Here is a 19,837-nt window from a genome sequence, read left to right as displayed (position 1 = left end):
TGGAGCTGGAGGGAAGAGCCAAATGTCTCTCACTCCAGCAGCCCCTGATGCTCTGCACATGGCAGCGTTGCTGGTGAGTCCTGCCCTGTCAGGCACATCACGCTCCAGGGCTCTCCTCTGGCTGGACTGGAAGTTAAAAATACCGCAGGAAGCAGAAACAGGACAGAAGCTGCTACGAAAAAAGCGCTCTTATCTCTGCCCAGCAGATCCACCAGCTTTCCCAGCACTGAGACAGGAAGAGAGGGGGACTGGGGAGGGGAAGAAGGGCCGAGGCTCAGGGGAAGGGCAGGGGAGGAAGCGCCAAGTCTGCTGGGCTGTGCTCAGCGCAGTAACGCTCCTGTACCTGCCACACTGACCCACAGCAGCTCTCCAAGCCCCCCGTCACCCTGGGCTTCCTGCAGCGGTCTGCCTGGCCGGGCAGCTTGCAGACCTCTGGAACGAGCCTTCGGAAACTGCCCCTTTCCTCGGGAGAAGCTCAGAGCGACCAGAGCTAAAGCACGAGAGAGCCTCTCCCAGCCACCGCAGCGCCCCGCTGTCGTGCTTCTGTCAGCCCCTCCAGCCTGCCTTGGGAGGAGAGCACGGCTGGCAGGCTGGGGAGGTGTCCGCTCCCATCATTGCTGGTAATCCTCAGTAACTCATCCTCTCTGCCACAAAGACACACCTGAGGGCAGTGGAAGCTGTTTTCGTCTAACCAGCCCCTTGACAGACTCAGCTCCCTGCCACTCAGTGCAAAGTTCTGGAGTTCATAGGAAAAACAACCCCGGCCAACCAACCACCAACCAAAGACAAACCAAATAACCTGGGCAGGAAACCAGACAAGCAGCGGGCCCCCGGGCAGGTCAGTGCACAGAGAACCCCCCAGTCCCCGCTCTCTGGTCCACAGCTGGCCCCTGGCGGAGCAGGTTGAACTCCCAGGAGGGAAGGTCTGCCTTTACAACGCTTGTGCTGGCCCTGGACAAGGGGAGTGGGGAAGGGGGCACAGCACCTCAGGTGGGAGTAAACATCTACGTGCATCGACACAGATATTCTTCAAGTTCGTACACCAGAGAAACCAGGACTTTAAATACCAGAGCATTCCCAAACAAGAGATTAGTACATGGGAAAGGGAGAACTGTTTCTTTTCCTTTTTTCCCCCCTTTTTAGGATGCCTTAGAGACTTCCCAGGCTAGTTCCTTTTGAAAAAACAAAATGAGAAAAAAAGAAAAGAAAGAATAATAAAAAAAGAAATACACATCAGTAAACAGTTAAGTGAACAGCCTTCTCCACAACCCAGCTGACCGCAAAGCCAGCGCTGCTGCTAATAAATTAGAAGTTGCGGGTGCAGCTCTTGCCCACAAGTCTTTATACAACAGGAAACCTCTTTTTAAACGTCCACAGCTCTTGCCAGGCTTCAGTTGGTCGCTGAGGGGTTCCCTTTGCCCTCCAGGTACCCGCATCTCACTGATCCTGCATCTGCTGCTGCATCTTCTGCAGCATTTCTTGCATCCGCCGCAGCTGCAGGAGACAGAAGAGAGGTGATCAAAGACAGATCTGCTGGGGCTGGGGATCTGCACTGGGGGCTGGCACCATGAGATGAGTTTCTGGCTCCCCTCGCCCCCAGCCACAGCCAGCAGGTGACAAGTCCATCAAGCCCAGCAGGACAGCTGGGCAGGGAGCCCAGTAAATCCCCGCTGCACCGCACAAAGCCACAGGGCCAAGTCCCAGGCTCTGCATCACGCCTCTGACAGCCAGGCGCTGCCAGCCCCAGTGGCTGGCCAAGGCAGAGGGCCTGGACAAAGAGAGCCCCGAGTGGTGCTGACTGACAGCGTGACGGGCTTGGGGTGACGGGGTAGACCCTTGGGGGTGGCAAAAGGGATTTCTCAGAGAAGGCTAACTCCTGCCTGAGCACAGAAGCATCAGTGTCTGGAGTGGAACAGAGCCATGTTTCCCTGCCGGGGGAAGGTGGGCACAACATCCACGTCCTGCCCTACGCACCAGGAGAAGCCCAGGGGGAAGCGGGAGTGGGAAGCCCCAGAACAGCCTCTGTGGGGCAATCCTGGGGAAACACCTTGGATTTCAGCTCCAATATTAAAGCTGGCCAGCTTTGAGGGTCTCACCTCCTCGTCCTTCATTTTGATCAGCTTCTCTGTCTCAGTGTCTGGTGTTGGGAGAGGCAGGATAGGAATGGGGCTTTCTATCCTGTTGTCCTGAGTCAGCTTGCTAGAGAGACAGAGAGAGAGGGAAGAAATGCAGTCAGTTATGCTTCAGGCTAGATGGCTTTGGTGTCACCACATGATGGCTGTCACTCACGATGGCAGACCTGCCAGCAACGTGGGAACATGCACCCAGCCACTCAGAAGGGCTATGGGGGCAATCTGGCATGTAGGTGTAGGATGCACTCGGAGAAACTACCTGAGAAAACCCAAACCAGGATTACACCAAGGAAAAAAAAAAAAAAAAAAACCAGCCAGAAAGAGCTGGCAATTCTGAGCACTTTATGTAACAGCACTGGAAAATTTAGCAAGGACATTTACAGCCAATTTTTATCTATCTATCAGCATCTCTAAGCCACTACATGCTCACGATGTTGTGGTGGTTTTTTATTTGTTTGTTTTTAAGGAAAATAAAACCAGAGGAGCAGTTTAACTGCTGCAAGTCTGATAACAAAGCCTGGTCCCTGTACTCAAGGGGAGGCATGGTGCACAACAGGCATGGCACAGCAGCATTGTGATGAGGGCTGGGGGTGTGCACAAGTGCTGGCAGGGGACAGAGGAAGGAGGTGACTTCCAAAAGTTGGAGGAGCTCTCCATAGAAAAACTGGGAACTCAAGTTGCCACTTTCTGGCTCTCACCACTTGGAGTCACCAGTTCCTCATTATTGAGTCAATTCCAGCTCTGGAGCTTGGTATCTCCTCCCAAAAGTTTCTTCAGAGAAGAACCCGTATCCCACTGCTAGAAACGGCCACGCTGGTTTTTCTGAGAAAGAACCAGCCGTGGCGTGAGCAACAGCACCAGAGTTTTAAGCCGAGCAATTGCTTTTTCACCACTCTGTTCTTTTAATAGATACACAGCCTGTCTAAATAGCAACTGTGACACTTCTGACAGATCTCTAGTGTTTCACATGGTTATTTTGGGACTCCCTATTATCACTGTTGAAAAAGACAGGCTCATCTGCTATGCAAAAGTACTGGGATACAGCGTGTGTGAGCAGAACGTGCCAACCTGCACATTTGCACACACGCTGGGCTGTTCCTCGGTGCAGTGCAGCTATTTCTGCTCTGCAACGTGGCAGCACGCGGTCACCCAGCCAGCTCAGGCAGGAAGTGAAGGGGATGGTTTACAACAGAAGAGCCAAAATCTATTTAAACCTAAAATGTATCACCAATATTTCAGTCATGAAAGGGAGAAGGAAAAGATATGACTTTCAAATGAAAAGCCCGTGAGTGCTCTCTGTTTTCTGATCTCTGTGATTAAAACTACAGAGAATCAAATGCAACAGCAAGATAATGCAGAGAAATCTTTGGAGATGTGATGAGACTCTTGCTAACTGCTTGGGTTCCGTTGTCTGAGAAACAGCAGCATCCCAAGGGTCAGGCTGTCTTTTGGACAGAACTGCAGATTGCAGAATGCCTTCTTTGGCAATGCACACAGCAGTAATCCACCAGAGAAATGGTTTATCTCGTGGTTCTTTAGGCTGGATGTATTTCACCCAGTGCTAGGAACAGCTCTTCTAAAGAGCATTTATGGCCAGGCCTATTTCCCAAGATCTGTGTGGGGAGTCCTTGGACAGGAACATGGGTTCTGAGAAGCATCCTCACCGTGAGCTAAGGCTGTGGGAGACGAGCTCGGATGTGCTGTATTACTTCCCAGTGCCATTCCCCAGAGAAGCCATTCTGAAAAAGTGGTCCCTTCTCCACAGAGGCAGAGAGATACCCCTCCAACCCGCAGGCAAAGTGAGGGACCCACCTGGTCATTTGCTGGATGCACTGGGCTCGGTAGTTCTCATAATGGACATCGCAAGTGACATCCTTCAGGTCGTGCATGTGTGTCCGGATCAGCATGTTCCGCAGCTTCACAAAGTCGCAGTGCGCCTGATTTTCCACTGCAAAGCAAAACCGGGAGAGCACCTGGATGTCACACCTCATCGGCCACATCCAGGGAGTCCCTCCTCTGCACCAAAAATAAAATTCCCCCAAGGGCCCCTTCCCCATCCATCCCCACTCCCCCCCTTGGCCCCAGCACAGGCCTTGATGGAGCTCTGCACTCCTCGACCCTGAGGCCAGGCTGCCGAGGTCACTGCGTTCCCAGGACTTTTTCTGGGTAAGAGGATTAATTAAGCACATATAGCAGAGCCCTGAGAGGATGCTGCTCCCAGGTACAGTGGATGTCATTATTATAACCCCAGTGAAAACAGCAACTGCTGGAGACAAAACGGCCACCTCCTCAGAACTCAGCACTGATTGAAAGGCCGCTGTAGGCAGGATGGTTTCCACAAGGGATCTTGAATCAGCCCCTGAGGAGCAGAGCCATTAGCAAGCAATGGGCTAGAGAGCTGAAAAAGCTGCTGTTACCATGGGGAGCCAGGCCCCAGGCAGCCCTGTGGGAGTCTGGGGGGAAGCGTGTTTGGTAGCTGGGTACTTGCTGTGGTAATCTCCATTTCTCTCTCCGCAGGGCTGGGGGAAGCTGGCTGTGTGAAGCCCAGGGTCTCACAAAGCTGATCTCATTGCCAACTACCAGCACTCTGACAGGTACAGCCCACTCAGGAGACAGCAAGAGAGAAGAGCCAGCAGCTGGGCAGCCCAAGCAGCTGACACCAACCCACAAGTGCAGAGGATTTGGGGATTGAGAGCTCCAAGATCTAAAGCAACGTGCCAGCACGGGGAGTCAGCAACAGCAGGAAAAAACATTGCAGGCTTTTTCTACCTATGAAATTTCTCATTTAGAAGGGGAGAACTTCTACAAAGAGACAAACACACTGTGTGGCAGCCCTCCTGCCCTCTCCTCTAGGTCTCGCTGCGGCTTGCAGGAACCTTCACAGCCTCGGCTCCATCCCCACAGCAGTGGCACCACATTCAGGCTCCTCCCTGGACGTGTGTTGCACAATGCACCCTGGCTTCAGAGGCAGGGTGATTGCTCTGCATGCAGCAGCAGAGCAGGCAGCTCCCGGCACCTCTCTGTACCCTACTTTGTCCCCTGCCATGTGCCAAAGGTCGTGCAGTTGGTCAACAGCTGCTCAAGGCTGCGCAGGGGTGAACTCCCCACTGCAGTCCCTGTTGTACGTGCCCACCTCTGTCCCTGCCCCGTGCTCAGTGCCAGCTTGCAGGCACTGTGCTTACCTTCCACAATGCCCCACGGGTACAGCCGTCCACGGACTCGCTGGCCTTTTGCCTCCACCACTGTGTTACTGCCGATGACAGCAAAGGGAGCACTCTCCTGGAACGAGAGGCATCGCTGAGCCTGGGGCTGCCCACACATCCCTCCTCTGAGGGCTGAGCTCAGGCAGAGCAGAACGGGAGGATGAAGGCACTGATAGGAAAGGCACAGGGATATCCACACATCCCACAGCATGAGACAGCACAACATGATTATAGAGAAAAGCCTCAGGCACTGGGATCTGAAGGCAGCTTGATTCCCAGCTTGACATTCTCAGCTCTCCTGAGGGAGGCTGTGTCTTTGCAGGTGCCTGCATCTCTTTTTTGAGGGGAAACACTACAAGGAAGTCAGAGCAGAGAGGCTGGGACACCAAACAAGTGGGACAATGGAGGTCAAGAGCTCATCCAGGCAAGGAAGTACAGGCTGTGCTCCTCTCTGCTCAGAGCCCATTGCCTTCATCTGGCAGGAGAAACAAAGCCATACTGCACACACACGCATGGCTGGCTCAGCTTAGGAAAGGGTCAGGCCTGGGCTGCTGGGGCCTCCAGCCGGGCCTGTGTGACCCTGCTGTGTTTCCCACACAACTGAGGTATCAGAGTGGGGATGAGGCCTCCTCACCCACAAAGTGTTCACTCAGAAATGGGTGCTCACAAGTGTCATACAGCCCAGCCTCCATCTTAACCACACAGGCTGGGGTAGACCGAGGAAAGACTGGCACTGTCTGGCAGGACACCAGAAGTCCCGTGTCTTCATGCTGCACTTCATGGCACCAGCAAGGACATCAGCCCTCTTCTCCAGTCCACATACCACATGAGCCAATACAGGCTGCCTCCTGCGTATCGGCAGCACAGCACGGGACTGTGGCACGCACAGGGCAGCTCCGGCTCCTTCCGGAGCAACCAGTGTACCCAAGGGGCAGACTCTGCAGTCCCTTGCTGAACTGACTCCTTACCTTCAGCTCTCTATCTTGCTGCTTGAACTCCTCGTCTTCGTCAGAGTCACACTCAGGAAACTGGTATACTTTAATGCCAAATTTCTCAATCTCTTCCCGGATCTGCGTCCATGCAAGACAAGAACAAAAAAAATGCAGCACTGAATGACACAGAAATGCTGAGTCTCTTCCCTGTTTGTACTGCCATGAATCCTGTAGAGTTGGCTTCACTGCAGACACCACTTCCCTTCTCACAGGTATCACGTAGCACTGCTGCAATTAGATCTGCAGGTACTATATATGTGTGTGTGTATATATACATACACACACGCAGACACTATAAATACATACACACACAAGTTTATTTTTGCAGGCATACTGCTTTTCTCCTTTCTCAGCATATCCCCGCCACCACATCAGGTATGCCCCTGTAAGGAAACAGCATCTCACCCTCTCTTTTAGCTTCCGGATCTCAGAGGGGATCAGGCAGTCAGCTTTGGCAATGAGCGGCACAATGTTGACCTTCTCGTGCAGAGCCTTCATGAACTCGACATCCACAGGCCTCAGCCTGCAGCAGGAATGAGGAGAGACATGGTTAGCAAGGTGAGCCAGGACACAGCGGGCAGCTCCCCCTCCAGCCTCTCCCGCTTCACCCACTAGCCCCAGGAAGAAGGGAAGAGGACAGCACTGTCACAAGAGTCTGAGGCAGCCCTCAGCTAGGGCTGCATCTGCAGGAAAGCCATCTCAGATTTCAGATGCTGAGACATGTCATGCAGACACAGGCTGAGCATTCACCTTACAGAACAAATATTGCCCAGGCCACGGCCACAGACCTCCTCCTGGCTGCCCTGTGCTGCAGGGTGCCAGCACGGCTGCTCCAGGCTAGGTTAGGACACAAGCCAGCAAGGTCTGGCAGGGACTGAAGGCAGCTTAAAACTCCCTTTCCTATCTATCAGTCAGGCTTAGGTAGATAGGAAGATACAAGTCCGTGTGGCACTGCTTCCCCTGATCTCTCTCTCAGGCCTGTGGCCTGGTTTTGATCAGCTCTGCCTGACCACAGGCTGTCGTGTCAGCGAGGAGGGAGGCTGTGTAGTGCTCAGCAAGGGGAGCAGCTGATGGCTCTGCACCTGTGTCAGCAGCCTGGACACTGTACAACACGCTGTGAGGCAATCCTGGGGCGCAAGGGTCTTCCCCCCCAGCCTGAGTCATTCCCCATCCCCGGAGCGGGGTGCCTCACCCGTGCCCAAAGGGCGAGATGAAGTAGAGGCAGCAGTGCACTCGGTTGTCCTGGATGTTCTTCCTGTTCAGGCCGCTCTCATCACGAAAATACTGTTCAAACTGCTGGTCAATGTAGTCGGTGATGGGCTTCCAGCTGGGAAGGAGAACTCAATCAAAACCAAATCACGTGTAACAGGACACTGTCTCCAGGGACTATAAGGCAGCAGCATCCCGTCCCCACTGCCAAACCCCTTCCTGTGAAGCTGCCACAGAAAACAGATGTGGCCGAGGATGAGGAGGAAGGCAGCGCTGGCCTGCTCACCACTCAGTGTTGTTAACAGCATCTCCAAAGCCTGGTGTGTCCACTATGGTCAGCTTCAGCTTGACGCCCTTCTCCTCTATGTCCACCGTATGCTTGACAATCTCCACTGTCTGGTTGATTCTCTCTTTGAACAGGAATACACGAGTTAAGGCCAGGTAATGGTGGGGATCCCAACTCACACCCACAATGAGATGCTCCCCCCTTATCACTCAGCACAGGGACTAACACGGGTTTCAGAAGACCTTGATCATCCTCTAAGGAGCCTCAGGGGAGGGGTGGTGAGGGAGACCAGCAGCAGGCAGACAGGCCTCTGAGAGGGCACACAAACTTTCCAACTGCTTGTAGCCCAGCTGATCTGAACATGTCCAGTCACTGGGAAAAGGAATCCCTACCACACACCGGCACCCAAGAACAAAAGACAAATCTCAACTTCTCAACCCAAAGGGTTAGTGCTGCTCTGCAGCCTCACCTCCCCTTCATAGGGCAGAAGAACCCTACAACCAGACCCTTCGTGCTTGGATCCTAGTGCCCCTGCAGCCAGCAAAGGAGAGCAGAGCAACAAAAGCCAGGGCTGGGATCCAGCCAAGCTGTAGCTGCTGCTGAAGCAAGGCGCCAAAGGACTGGTCCTTAGGATGCTACAGACCTGGGGATGCAAGATCCCACTTGACCCCCTTTGCCCCAACTTACCCTCCGCATTGAGGAGCTTTCTGTCTTTGTAGAGGTCCGTCAGGAACAGGCTGTTCACCAGCGTGGATTTGCCCAGACCCGACTCTCCTAATTGACAGAGTGCAAAGGGGAGGAGGGAAAAGCAAACAACATGACCCACTAATTGACTTACAAATGAAACGCTGAACAAGGCTTTGAATCCTGAGCCAGAGGAAGTGTGAGATATGAGCTGTCTGGAGCTGTTTATGGGCATTACGTTTCTCCAGCAGTGGGAGGCCTTTTGCTGCAAGAAATCTCAATCCTTGTACAAAACCATCCTCCCTTCCCTTCCTCTCCCTCAGGTCCTGGCTGGCCCTGCCTTCACCGCCCACCCAGCCGCTCCGATGAAGCCCAGTGCTCACTTGAGAGGGCTACCAGTGGTCAGGGTGGGCCCCTCCACACACCCACCGTGCAGCCCAGCATCCTCCATGCACCGCAGCCTCACCTGCAACCATCAGGGTGAAGTCGAAACCTTTCTTCACGGATTTCCTGTGGACCTGGTTGGGCAGAGTGGCAAAGCCCACGTACTGCTTCTCATGGTCCTGCGGGGCAGAGGCGGGCAGGAGGTCAGGGTGTGCCACCACTCCTGCCTGAGCATTACAAAGCAACACAGAGCTGGATTCAAAGGACTCAAAAAGCCCCGAGGCAGAGCCAAGGGGTGGAGGAAGGACAGGTCCCTGCCCCAGCAGCAGCGTGGGACTCAGGGACTAGGCTCAGGGACTTCTGCCCTCCCTGCAGGTGCCTGCTGGCACCGAGAGCCACCTCCGTGCAACCACTGCCCGGCTCGGCTGCTCTCACCCACACAGGGACCAGGCACAGCCTGCCTCCCCCACACAGCACAGGGCTGGGCTGACAAACACCTCATAACCCTTTGCTGCTCCTGCACAGTCGCCGCTCCCCAGGTCTTTCAGAGCCACTCGGGCACCTCTCCCAGCAGAGGCGTGCGGCACGCAGCGGAGGGCTCGGTGTAATTAGCAAGAGGGGCTGGAGGTGTCCTGAGCCATGGCCCGATGAAGGCACGGTGGTTGGCTTCTGCGTGACCTGGGAGGGGATTATTTCTTGCTGTGTCACAGCCACTCCTGGCTGAGTAAGAGGAAATCCTGCATAATCTCTGGTGTTATTTCTGAAGAGACAGAAGTTCAAGGAGCACGGCATGGGGGAAGACGCACGAGATGAGGGAAGATGTGCAGGATCTTTGCCTAGGAGAGGTGCGATGGGTGCCCGTGTTACACGCGGTGTTACTGGAGGATTCCTTACTGCCCTACCACTGCCCAGACCCCGCTTCCTGTCACCCAGCACTCTCTCACCACAGAAAAGCCGCAGCCACCCGCTGTGGGCTCCGTACAAGCTCACCGAGCGCACTCAAGGAGCAGCACGTCCAGCGGCACCTCCCGCACACAGCACACATCCTGCGGCCACCAGCAAACACACAGCCTGCGCCGTGTCCTGGGGTGCACCCCAAAGGTGAACACAGCTCGTACGTGGGGTTCACAGCCCTGCTCCAGCTACTTTCCCCGCTGGGCTCAGCACACAGTCCTCCGCCCACAGCTCGGGTGGCCGCAGGTAGCTGCGGGCTGCATAGCTCCAGCCAGCTCCACCTGAGCAACCCCAGGGTTTCGCAGCCTGCTCCCCCCACAGCAGCGTGTTCCCCTCCCCAGGGCCTGTCGAAGCTGAAGGGTGGGCACAGACCCTGGCAAACACCTCCCTACTCACATAATTTCCAAGCTAGACCCAAATGCCTAAGCTAACGACATCCCAGACAACATCACTTAGGATAAATACACCCTGGGATTCACACCACAGGCAAATCTCCGGAGCCAGGAGTTCCTCAGAACCAGCCCTGGCTCCCACCCGGTCAGACACCATCCAGCCACCCTCTCCGCGGCTCTCTGGCACTGGTTCTCCAGGCACAGTGGGGAAGGTTCCCCAGGTTCCCAAGGTTCACTGGCTCCATTCCTGGGCACACACTCACATAGGTCACTGCCCTGCGTGTCAAGCTTAGGGCAGTGCTGGCTCTCAGCTCTTCCCGTGTTGCACTCAGGCAGGACGGACACTGTCACTGCCTTCTAGAAATTCACTGTTGGTTTGGGTCTCAGAATTGGTCTCTTTAGCCCTGACAAATTAGAGAATTAGAGAGTGCCCACATTCGCATCCCACAGCAGCAGTGCAGCGAGCAGTGAGGCCCCAGGATGAAAAGTGATGGCAGCCACTTGCAGGAAAGCAACATCTGCCTGGAGACTGCACGGCCACCCAAAAGGCTCTGCAAAGGGAAGACACAAGGTGTGCAAGGCAGGGTGAGAAATGTGTTAACAGCAAGATCAAGAAAACAAGATAAAACGTTCCCCTTCCATCCTTTCTGGCTGCTCTGGTTCCTGGTGAAACACAAGCACAACCCAGGTGCATGAATAACAGCCCGTGCCTCGCAGCACACGGAGCAGCGAGCGGCACAGATACACAGCATCCTGCCCCTTGCACCTCTCGTGCAGCCAAGCTGTGCTTCAGGAGCAGGAAAGAGACCTCACCAGCCTTTACCAGACTTTGGAAAGGCAGCGATTACCTGCCCGCTGCAGTGACTTTATGTGCCAAACAGCAATAGGCACACACAGTAAAACCGTGGCTGAGACTGGGGCGTGTTTCTGTTTCCTTGCTTTTTAAGCTAGGTGACTAAAGGCTGACAGTGGAGATACTGGGGAGCTGAGCTCTGGTGCAACCCTGCTTACTTCAGCCAAGTGCAACTGGCTGAACCTGATCTCTTGTTTCTGTTCAGCCCAACCAAGAAAATGGGGATTTGTTGTAGCTCCGGTTACTTCCCCATAGCTCGGTGGAGTCCGGACAGTTCGCAAGAAGCGAGCAAATCCCAGCTGGTGCAGGATGCTGCCCTTTTCCCATGGCTCATGCGGTCATTTCCCTTGCAGTAAGGCAGAGCAGGGCTGAGCACAAGGTCAAGGGAAGGGCTTCCCTCCTGCAGCGGGAGGCAGCAGGGATGCGAGGGGCAGGGCCCCGTCCCTGGCCGTGCCTCCCTGCAAGCAGCCACAGACACACTGTGGAGACCCGGTGGCAGCCAGCGTGTCCGTGAAGGGAGAGGCCAGAGATGTGGGGCCACCAGTGGGGTGGTCACATCCTTTAACAGCCCAGCTCTCAGGAACAGCCCCTGCACCACAGCCAGCCTGTCCCGTGGTTCTTCCCCGGCTGTGAGGCACCCTGTGTGTGCTCCCACCCTGGCCGTGTCGGGCACTCGTGACAGGCACACTCACCTGGGTTACAGCCACCTTCACCAGCGTGCCAACATCAGCGTGGTGTGCGAGGAGCCCAGGTGCCCTCCCGAGCCTGGTGCCTGCCTTCCTGGAGGCTCTGCACCCCTCACTGCCCTCGTTAGCGCGCAGCACGGCTGCTGGCACGGCAACTGTGCTCAGGATGCAGAGCCCCAGGGGGGCAAAGGGGGATGGGAGGGCTGGGGGTAGAAGGCAGGTGGCTTCCTGCATTGTGAGAAGCCGAAATCCATTAATTAGATGAGGGACTTTGCCTGAGGGGCCTCCAAGAGGCATCACAGCGCCCTTCATGTGCTCCTGACCCCCGAGAGCAGCTCCCCTCAGGCTGACAGGGGCCAGGACAGCTGGGCACGGGGCTCTGCTTCCCTCACCAGCCCCAGCTGTCAGGACGCAGCCCCGCCAGCAGTGCCAGCAGCGCTCTGCTCCGCGGAGCCCCTCTCCCCAGCACCCCTCCTCGTGCTGCCTTTGTTCCCGCTGGCGTCCTGCGCCTGGGAACGTGCCCTGAGCACCACAGCTGAGGCCACCGAAAACGTGGCTGACCTCTGGGGCCCTGTTACAAACCAAAGCTTCCCAAGCCAAGCAAAACACGTCTGTGCCCTCCTCCCTCAGCACACGCACCACGGTTCGCTGGACATCACGGTGACACGCCGTGTCCTCGCATCCTCCACCACCCCGCCGAGGTGCTGAGGCTCCCTGGCACACAGTGAGGTCAAGCCAAGGAACAAAGCAGCCCTGGGTTCAGGTCCTGTCCCTGTCTGGGCTACAGATCCCCACGACAGAGGTACCTGGGGGCTGTCCGTACTGCCACGGAGAAGGGCAGGCAGGCAGCAAGGACGCCATCGCTCCTGATCCTTTCCTCACCTCCCCTGTGCATGAGCTGCTCAAAGCAATCCAGATCTCACGTGACTTTGCCACTTATTCTGGGGATAAATGAGGCTTGCGGAGTGCATTCAAAAGTGCTAAAATTAAACACCATAGGATTACAGAAAATCTGAAGAACGGCCCCTACCCTGTCTCTGGAGCAAACCCCAGAAATGGTGAGGCTTGTGCCGGGGTCCCGATGAACCTGTCCCCACCAAGGCCCCAAATATTCTGTTCAGACCCTTCCTCCAAATCCTACAGAGCATGATGCCACCGTGACGCCAGCCGCAGCACTTTGGGGGGCTGCAGTTCCCTGCCTCGGGGCCCTGTGCCCATTACAGCAGAAGCTGCCCGGCCCTCTCCCGGCCGCCACATCCGCATCTGCACGGAGCAGCAGGGCCCATTCCCAGAGGAGGGGCAGACCTTTGCATCCTCTCATTCTCAGAAAGCTGCATAAATTCATGACACAAACAACCCCCAGGGGCTCCCCCATGTACATCTGCCTCCTCAGGCCCGGGGCTGAGTACGGAGCATTAGCAAAGCCGCCCGCCCACCAGCGCTGGGTGCAGCAGGAAGAAAACCGGCGAGCGAAGCACAGCTTTAACACAACGCAAACCAGGCTGCTCTGGGGCACATGCACAGCCCTGGCTCGTGCCCCGAGCCCCCCAAGCGCACACACACGCCATTCAGGGCAGGAATCACCGCGTGAGATAACCGCCCAGAAATCAGGCACGCATCTCCCAGCTGGCCAGCCTGCTCCTGCGCCCGCGGGGCTGCTCCCCTCCCCGAGCTGCCCGCTGGGTCTCTGTCCCCGGCCGTGTCCCCGTTACCAGCTTCCTTCCGCTGCTCTGCTCCTCGGAGATCTCATCTTGTGCCGCACACATCTGCTCGGGCACCATCCTCCCCCTGCCTGTCCCCGCTGCTCCCCGGCTCGCAGGGCGCTATAAATACATCCCCGTACCTTCAGCCTGGCCGGGTGGCTTCGCTGTGCCTGCGTCCGGGGGGAAAGCAGCCTCTCCACTAACCGCTCCTGGATAATGATCGAATCCATAACCGCGGCCGGCAGGACGGACAGCCACCGCAGGCCAAGAAAAAAAACACCCAACCCATGTGTTCCCTCCCAGCCTTCGCTAAATCCATGCGGCAGCCCCCCCGCCCACGCATGCACACACACGCAGGGCTGGCTCGGCTCGCCTCGGCGGCCCGCGAGGCGAGGAGCAGAGGCGAGCAGAGGAGAGGAGAGGAGAGAAGAGGCAAGCGGGCTCCCACGGCAGCTGCCTGGGATTTCCTGCCTCCGCCTGTGCTGCGGGAGGAGCCTGCCAGCCAGGACAGGACAAAAGCCACCACGGCTGCAGGCCAGAGCCGATGTCTCTCGCTCTGCCAGCATCCCGCGGAGAGGGTTTGCACGTACCGGCTGCTGCCCCAGCTCCGAGGCTGAGTCCTCGGGACAGCTGGAGGGTTTCTTGGATGTCCTGATACAAAGACAAAGGTTCGCTGTGAAGGAACTGCTCTGGGCAAAAATGTGCTGCTTCTGGCCGTGTGCGGGGAACACTGAGGGGTCCAGAGAACTCCCCAAAAGCCGACTCCAAACATAACCCCCAGGCCCCGGGGCTGGTGGACGTAGGGCCCCCCCCACGCAGCACCGGTCCCTCGCTATTCCAGAGCTATTGGTGCTTCACCTGAATCCACACCTAGCAGGCAGCTGGGCTGGGCTGCACCCGATAGCAACTGTTCCAGCTTTGGAGAAATTTCAAAAAAAAAGAAGTATCCGTGCATTTGTTAAGCACAAGGATCCAGCCCAGTAACAGCTTAGCACTCACAGAAAAATCACTTAAGCTTCAAGTTTAGGATTTGAACCCACATGAGACCTACGCTTCAGCTTTTCTGTGCAGCCATAGAAACTGAGCACGAATATATTTGAAACAAACCCTTATAATCTCATGTAATCACACAATCCCAGGAACTGGGGGTTAATGCCATGGCACTTATAATAGAGCCACACGAGATGGCAACACCGGTGGTGCAGGAGGAACCTGCAGCTCGACACACGGGTTCTGGGCAGCTTTCTGCCCGCGAACAGGGCAGGGTGCTGGCTCCCTGCTATGTTCCTGCCTCTCTCCCAGCCCCAGCTCCCGCTGCCTTTCTGGGAGCTGCAGATTTCCAGCAGCAACTTTGTATATTATGGGATCAGCGGGGCTGCCCTGCTCAGCCTCAGGCTGCAACCCCCAGCTGCACACCCCAGCTGGTAGGAGATTGTGCTGCAAGGTACAGAGACACCAGGAGATCTCCAGTGGCCTGGAGCCTGGGAGCAGCTGCAGGAGTAGAAAGGTCTTAGAAGCCGGGCTTCTGCACAGACTGCACCGGGGGGAGATGGGACACAGACAAAGAATGATGTTTTACTTACACTGCCATCCTGCAAGCTGAGGGAAGGTGAGGAGTTACAGGCATGAGGTTCTGGAGGCTGAGAAACATGAGAGGGAGAACTGGGAAACATTCCCAGAGAAGGAAAACTCCCTCCCTGTGGCAGCTGTCATATCACATGCACATGCACAAAGCCCTTTTCCAAATGACCTTGCCCTACCAGTAGCGTCCGTAAGTTCTGCTCACTGGGGTTTGTTCCCAGCCATTTCTGAGTGTAGTGGCCAAGCAGGTCTGCACTGAGATCCAGGTGTGCCAAGAGTTGCCACTTCCCAGAACAAGGCATTTTTCCTTGCCCCCATAAGGCAGCTCCATTTTCAGGGGGTAGATAACACAATGTCCTCCCAGCTCAGCAGTAGGTCAGGCCATGCTCGCGACACTTTTTTTCCCCTCCAAGATTCCCAGTGTCTGATTCCTGCTTTCCTGACTGGAGGTCTCCACCACCACGGTCTGCAGCTTGTGCACGACCGAGGAGCGCTGAAGGCATCGCACTGTCTGCACCAGGCAGCGAGAGCAATGGCTTGGGGGTGCACAAGAAACACGTCCAGACTTAGCTGCAATAACACTGAGGTTCCACCAGTCCTTCCACCCCATAAACCACAACAGCTGCAAGCAAACCCTCTCCAACCTCCACAGATTCTCATGGCCTGAACAACCCTTGTCTGCAGGCCGCAGGCCACATGGCCACCAACCACAAGCATGTGCCTGGGCACAGGGAGGCACGCTGCGTCCTCCCCAGCCCGCTGCACCCAGTGGGAGCATTCTTCTGAGCTGGGATCACCACGAAGCCAACAATGGTTTGGTTGCGACAAAACCACAGTGTTGTTCATGGCCCCAGGAACCGTGCTGACGGCGCAGCCGGGAACAAGGAGCTTCTGTCTCCTGAGCACCCTGAGCTCTCACATCACACACGGCTCTCGGGACTGGCAGCCAGGGAGGAATTCCAGCCAGGAGGCCACGCCTGGGAACGCAGAGAGCAGATTGGGAAAAGAAACCCAGAAGGGAAGGTCTTGGCTACAGAGAGCACTGTGTGGCCAGCGCTACGGCTTCCAAAGCGCTGAAGGTTTGATGGGTCTCAGACTCGGCCTCCTCTGCCCCTCCTAGAGATGCTCATCTTGGCTCCTCTTCCACCCAGAGGCACCAAAGCAGAAGCCATGAGCCAAGGACAGGCTTGTGCCACACAGACGTGCTGCAGGGCACACCCAGAGGCTCAGGTTGGTCCATGTGCAAACCTCCAAAGATGGCCAGGCCAAACCTTATTTTGCCTCTGCCCTTTCTCATTTCCCCCCTCCCTTTCCACGCAGGCCCTGGAAGTGCCCAGTATAAGCTCCGACCTGCTCCTCCAACAAGAAACCTGATGTACAACAGCCTTGAGAGAGAAACACAGCACACGGGACATCTCACACACTGCGTGCAGTGGAGCTCAGCAGAGAAACACACACCTTCACCCTTTCAAAATATAGCCCAAAACCAAAGTGTCTTCTGCCACCAGCAGAAAGGGAAACACAGCTGTGGGGTGCCCCAAGCCGGCCCCACCTCACAGACCAGCCCTCCTTTGTCATGCCTTGACACCAGAAAAGACAAAAAGTCACCAAGCGGTGCCATCAGGCACAGCCTGACCTCTCCGAGTTGCTGCTGCGTTGAGCACGTGCCTGCCAGCAAGGGGGCCAGGCAAGAGCCAAGGCACGTGCCCTGCTTTCTGTGGGGTTTCTCCTTTGGCTCGGGGCAGCTGCAGCCCAGGAGCTGAATTGTGAGGGAAGAGCTGTGGCCACACACCAGCGGTGAGGGAGCCATGTCCTACTTCTGCCTTTGTTAAAGGAGATTTCTAGCCTGCAGGGCTGAAGCCGGTCTCTGAGAAGAGGAGAGAAAACACATTAATTCATGGCTTTAGGTATAAACCCACAGAAGGCAAAATTTACCCCTAGGCAGCTGGCCAGAGAAGAGAAAACCTCCCTGAGAGCAGGGCATCAGCCTTGGAGGGGGTAAAGGCCTCACGCTGCACCCCCCCACCACACCCCCGTCCAGGGAGCACGGAGCCGCTGCAGCCCCGGCAGCGCTCGGGGCCTGGCAGGGACGGGCAGAGCTCGGCCACGCGGAGCCCAGCGCTGCGAGCGTGAGGATGGGCGAGGAGAGAACAGATCAGAGATGGAGGCAGGGAGAGGAAATTCTGCCCTTGGCTAAATTTACACCGTCCTGGCTGGGCTCCAGGGACAGCAACCAGCCCCCAGCCCCCACTGCGAGCTCCCAGCTTGGTTCCTGCCTTCTCCTCTCTCACTGCATGGAAAATCGGTGCTGGCTGTGGACAGGTAGATCCCTCGGGTGTCACGAGGCTTAGACTCTGCTGCTCCAACAGCAGCAGCGCAGCACAACCACCCCGAGGCTCCTGCTGACCTGAGCCAAGAGAAAACACCTGGCTGATCTCAACTCTGAGGATTAACTAAACCTTGAGCTTGTAAGCGAGGCTCTAAGTGGTCACTGGCAGCATCAGAGCCCTGACACTTCAGTCAGGCTTCATTCTTTGATGCTCTGGAAAAAAGCAAGCAGCCAGCTGAGCAGAGCTCTGCCGAAATCCCCAAACACGGGATTATTCCCCTGCACACGCCGGGCCACGAGCACAATCAACACAGCAACCAAATCTCCTGTGTTTTCTTTTACCTCCTCCACAGGTCAAGTTTTAATTTCCGCTGAAGGATCACTGCTGTTTTTCCACATAATCCCTCCCGAAATCTATTAAATTGCATTTTAATGGTATTTGTGCTCCCTGCTCCCACCTGAAGCACCTCAGGCTCCCCAGGCGGCCCTGTGTGACTCACCAGGTGCCTCCGCTTCCAGCTCTGAAAAAGGACCAGGGCCCATAAATTCCTTCCCACTTCTTTCAACTTGTGACTCCCTCTGGAGCGAGCTGACAGCTCTTGTCACACCCAGCTCCTCTGCTCTTCATTTAGGGTGATCTGTGAAACGTAAGAGCTTGGACAGGCATGGTCCCTGGCTGGAACTTTTCCACGAAACGCTCCGTTACCAGCCTCTGAGGAGAAGCAGAGGAAAAGCCCCTTGCAGGCAGGCTCCCTGCTGCGGTACCGACACGATCCACGCGAGGGAGAAGCCGGCCAGCAGAAGGCAGCTCTGCTGGGGTCTGCCTGCCCTGGGTGTCGCAGCCGGCAGGAGCAGGGAGCTCCCACTGCGGCTGCCCCTGACCAGGGCTGAAATCAGTCCGTGGAGCAGACCCGCAGCCCTCGTTGCCCCTGCCCCAGGTAGGGTCGCAGGCAGCAGCACCTCCAGCTGGGGGCACACTCCAAACTGTAGCAAAGGATGGGAATTTCCAAAGCTGGGCTGCTCAGACCGGAGGAGAAAGCAGGCGGTGCAGGAAGGGCTGCAGCAGCTCCTCAGCTCTCCCCTGCTCCAGCCACGAATCGGGCTTCAGTGGATCCCCTCCCTCCCACCTCGAAGCCACGGCTGGCAAAGGCAGAGAGGCGGCACGGAGCCCTGCCAGCCCTGGAGAGCCAGGAACAAGCACGCCTGGGAGAAAACCAGGTACACATCGTCCCAGGGCACAGACGTTGGCTGGGCTGGGAGCTCTGTGGAGTGACAGGGTGGGAAACAAAGGTGACTTATGCTCAGAAATGGCAAGGCACTGCTTCTGCAGCTCTCAAGTTGTCCGCCCCAATGCCAAGAGCATCAGCAGCTTTGGAAGCTGTCGATGCACATTTACGTGCTTGAACAGCAAAAGGGTAAGGAGAGGACCCTACAGGAGGTCCACTTTCAACTTACAGGCAGTGCTCCCAGTCCTGCATCCTTACTCAGAGAAGTCCCGCTGAAATAGAGACATCTGCTCACGTGATTAGGGGATGCAGGATCAGGCCTGCCTGCCAAAAAGGCTGAATCCTGAACCAGAGAGGGTGTCAGGGCCTCTGAGCATCATGAGACGCTCCTGCCTGGCCCAACAGGGCCAGCCCAAGGGCATCAGCAGGGAAGGCAGTCCCAGCTGGGGCAGCACGGCACGCCAGGCAGGGATCAGGCAGGGGACAAACATTGCTGGAAAAAGCATTACCCAGGCGGGGATGCTCCTGGTTCATCCCCGGTACGCCCATCTCGGGGATACTCCCAGCTCTTCAAGGAGGTCTTGAACACGCTGCCTTTCCTGCAGGCTCCCAAAACAGCACTGGGAGAACACAAGCCAACTATCTTTGGGCCAGTGCCCAACCCCTGTCTGGGTCTCCCAGCTACAATTAACATAACTTTAGGAGTAGCTGATGCCCACAAGAGAGGAGGATGAGCCCACTCTTAGCTCACCAGATCATTTTTAATTCCATTACATTAGTGAAGGGAGAAAAGGCAGTGCTTGGAAATAACCTTCAGTCGTGGAAGGCACGCAGCAAGAGGAAGGCCAGCCCCAGCCTGTGGGAGCAACCACCCCCAAAAAGCACCGCAGCCTGCAGCCTTCAAGGGCAGACAGACTGCAGTGTGCCATGGCAAGGGGGGAGAGCACCTCCTCCTTCCCAGGGGGGCTCCCGGGGGTCTCCCCCCAGCCCCCCTGGCTCCAGCCTCCCCCCCTCCCCCTGCTGTCCCCCCAGGACTCCCCATTTCCCAGCCCACATCAGCCTGCCCCGGGCTGGGCCCTGCGTCAGGACTAAGGTTTGTCTTTGCAGATGGATAATTAGATTCCCTTTCCATTTCCTTTTCCTCCTGATGGTTTCTCTGCCTGGCAATTTCCCCACAGCCCTGCATGATCCAGCAGCATTAGTCAGAGGGAAATTCTGCTCCC

General features: G+C 56.4%; 1 protein-coding gene across 2 annotated transcripts in view; it reads right to left on the bottom strand.

The window, feature by feature from the left end:
* Positions 1 to 277: 277 nt before the first annotated feature.
* The window catches only part of SEPTIN5 (septin 5), a 40,055-nt gene continuing 20,495 nt past the window's right edge, over positions 278 to 19,837 (bottom strand). Inside the window, exons 1-11 of one of the 2 annotated variants that reach the window (XM_032198765.1) lie at positions 13,619 to 13,730; positions 8,973 to 9,069; positions 8,510 to 8,596; positions 7,823 to 7,946; positions 7,520 to 7,654; positions 6,733 to 6,850; positions 6,304 to 6,405; positions 5,315 to 5,411; positions 3,945 to 4,080; positions 2,097 to 2,199; positions 278 to 1,494 (exon numbers count right to left, since the gene is read on the bottom strand). In XM_032198765.1, the coding sequence (XP_032054656.1) occupies positions 1,438 to 1,494; positions 2,097 to 2,199; positions 3,945 to 4,080; positions 5,315 to 5,411; positions 6,304 to 6,405; positions 6,733 to 6,850; positions 7,520 to 7,654; positions 7,823 to 7,946; positions 8,510 to 8,596; positions 8,973 to 9,069; positions 13,619 to 13,708 (1,146 nt within the window). In that variant the 5' untranslated portion in view covers positions 13,709 to 13,730 and the 3' untranslated portion in view covers positions 278 to 1,437. Of the gene's footprint in view, positions 1,495 to 2,096; positions 2,200 to 3,944; positions 4,081 to 5,314; positions 5,412 to 6,303; positions 6,406 to 6,732; positions 6,851 to 7,519; positions 7,655 to 7,822; positions 7,947 to 8,509; positions 8,597 to 8,972; positions 9,070 to 13,618; positions 13,731 to 19,837 lie in introns of those variants that run through there. The other variant, XM_032198767.1, reaches the window with a different exon arrangement.

The sequence above is a fragment of the Aythya fuligula genome, chromosome 17 (genome assembly GCF_009819795.1).
Source record: "Aythya fuligula isolate bAytFul2 chromosome 17, bAytFul2.pri, whole genome shotgun sequence".
NCBI lineage: Eukaryota > Metazoa > Chordata > Aves > Anseriformes > Anatidae > Aythya > Aythya fuligula.
This window is presented reverse-complemented; position numbering and strand designations above follow the sequence as displayed.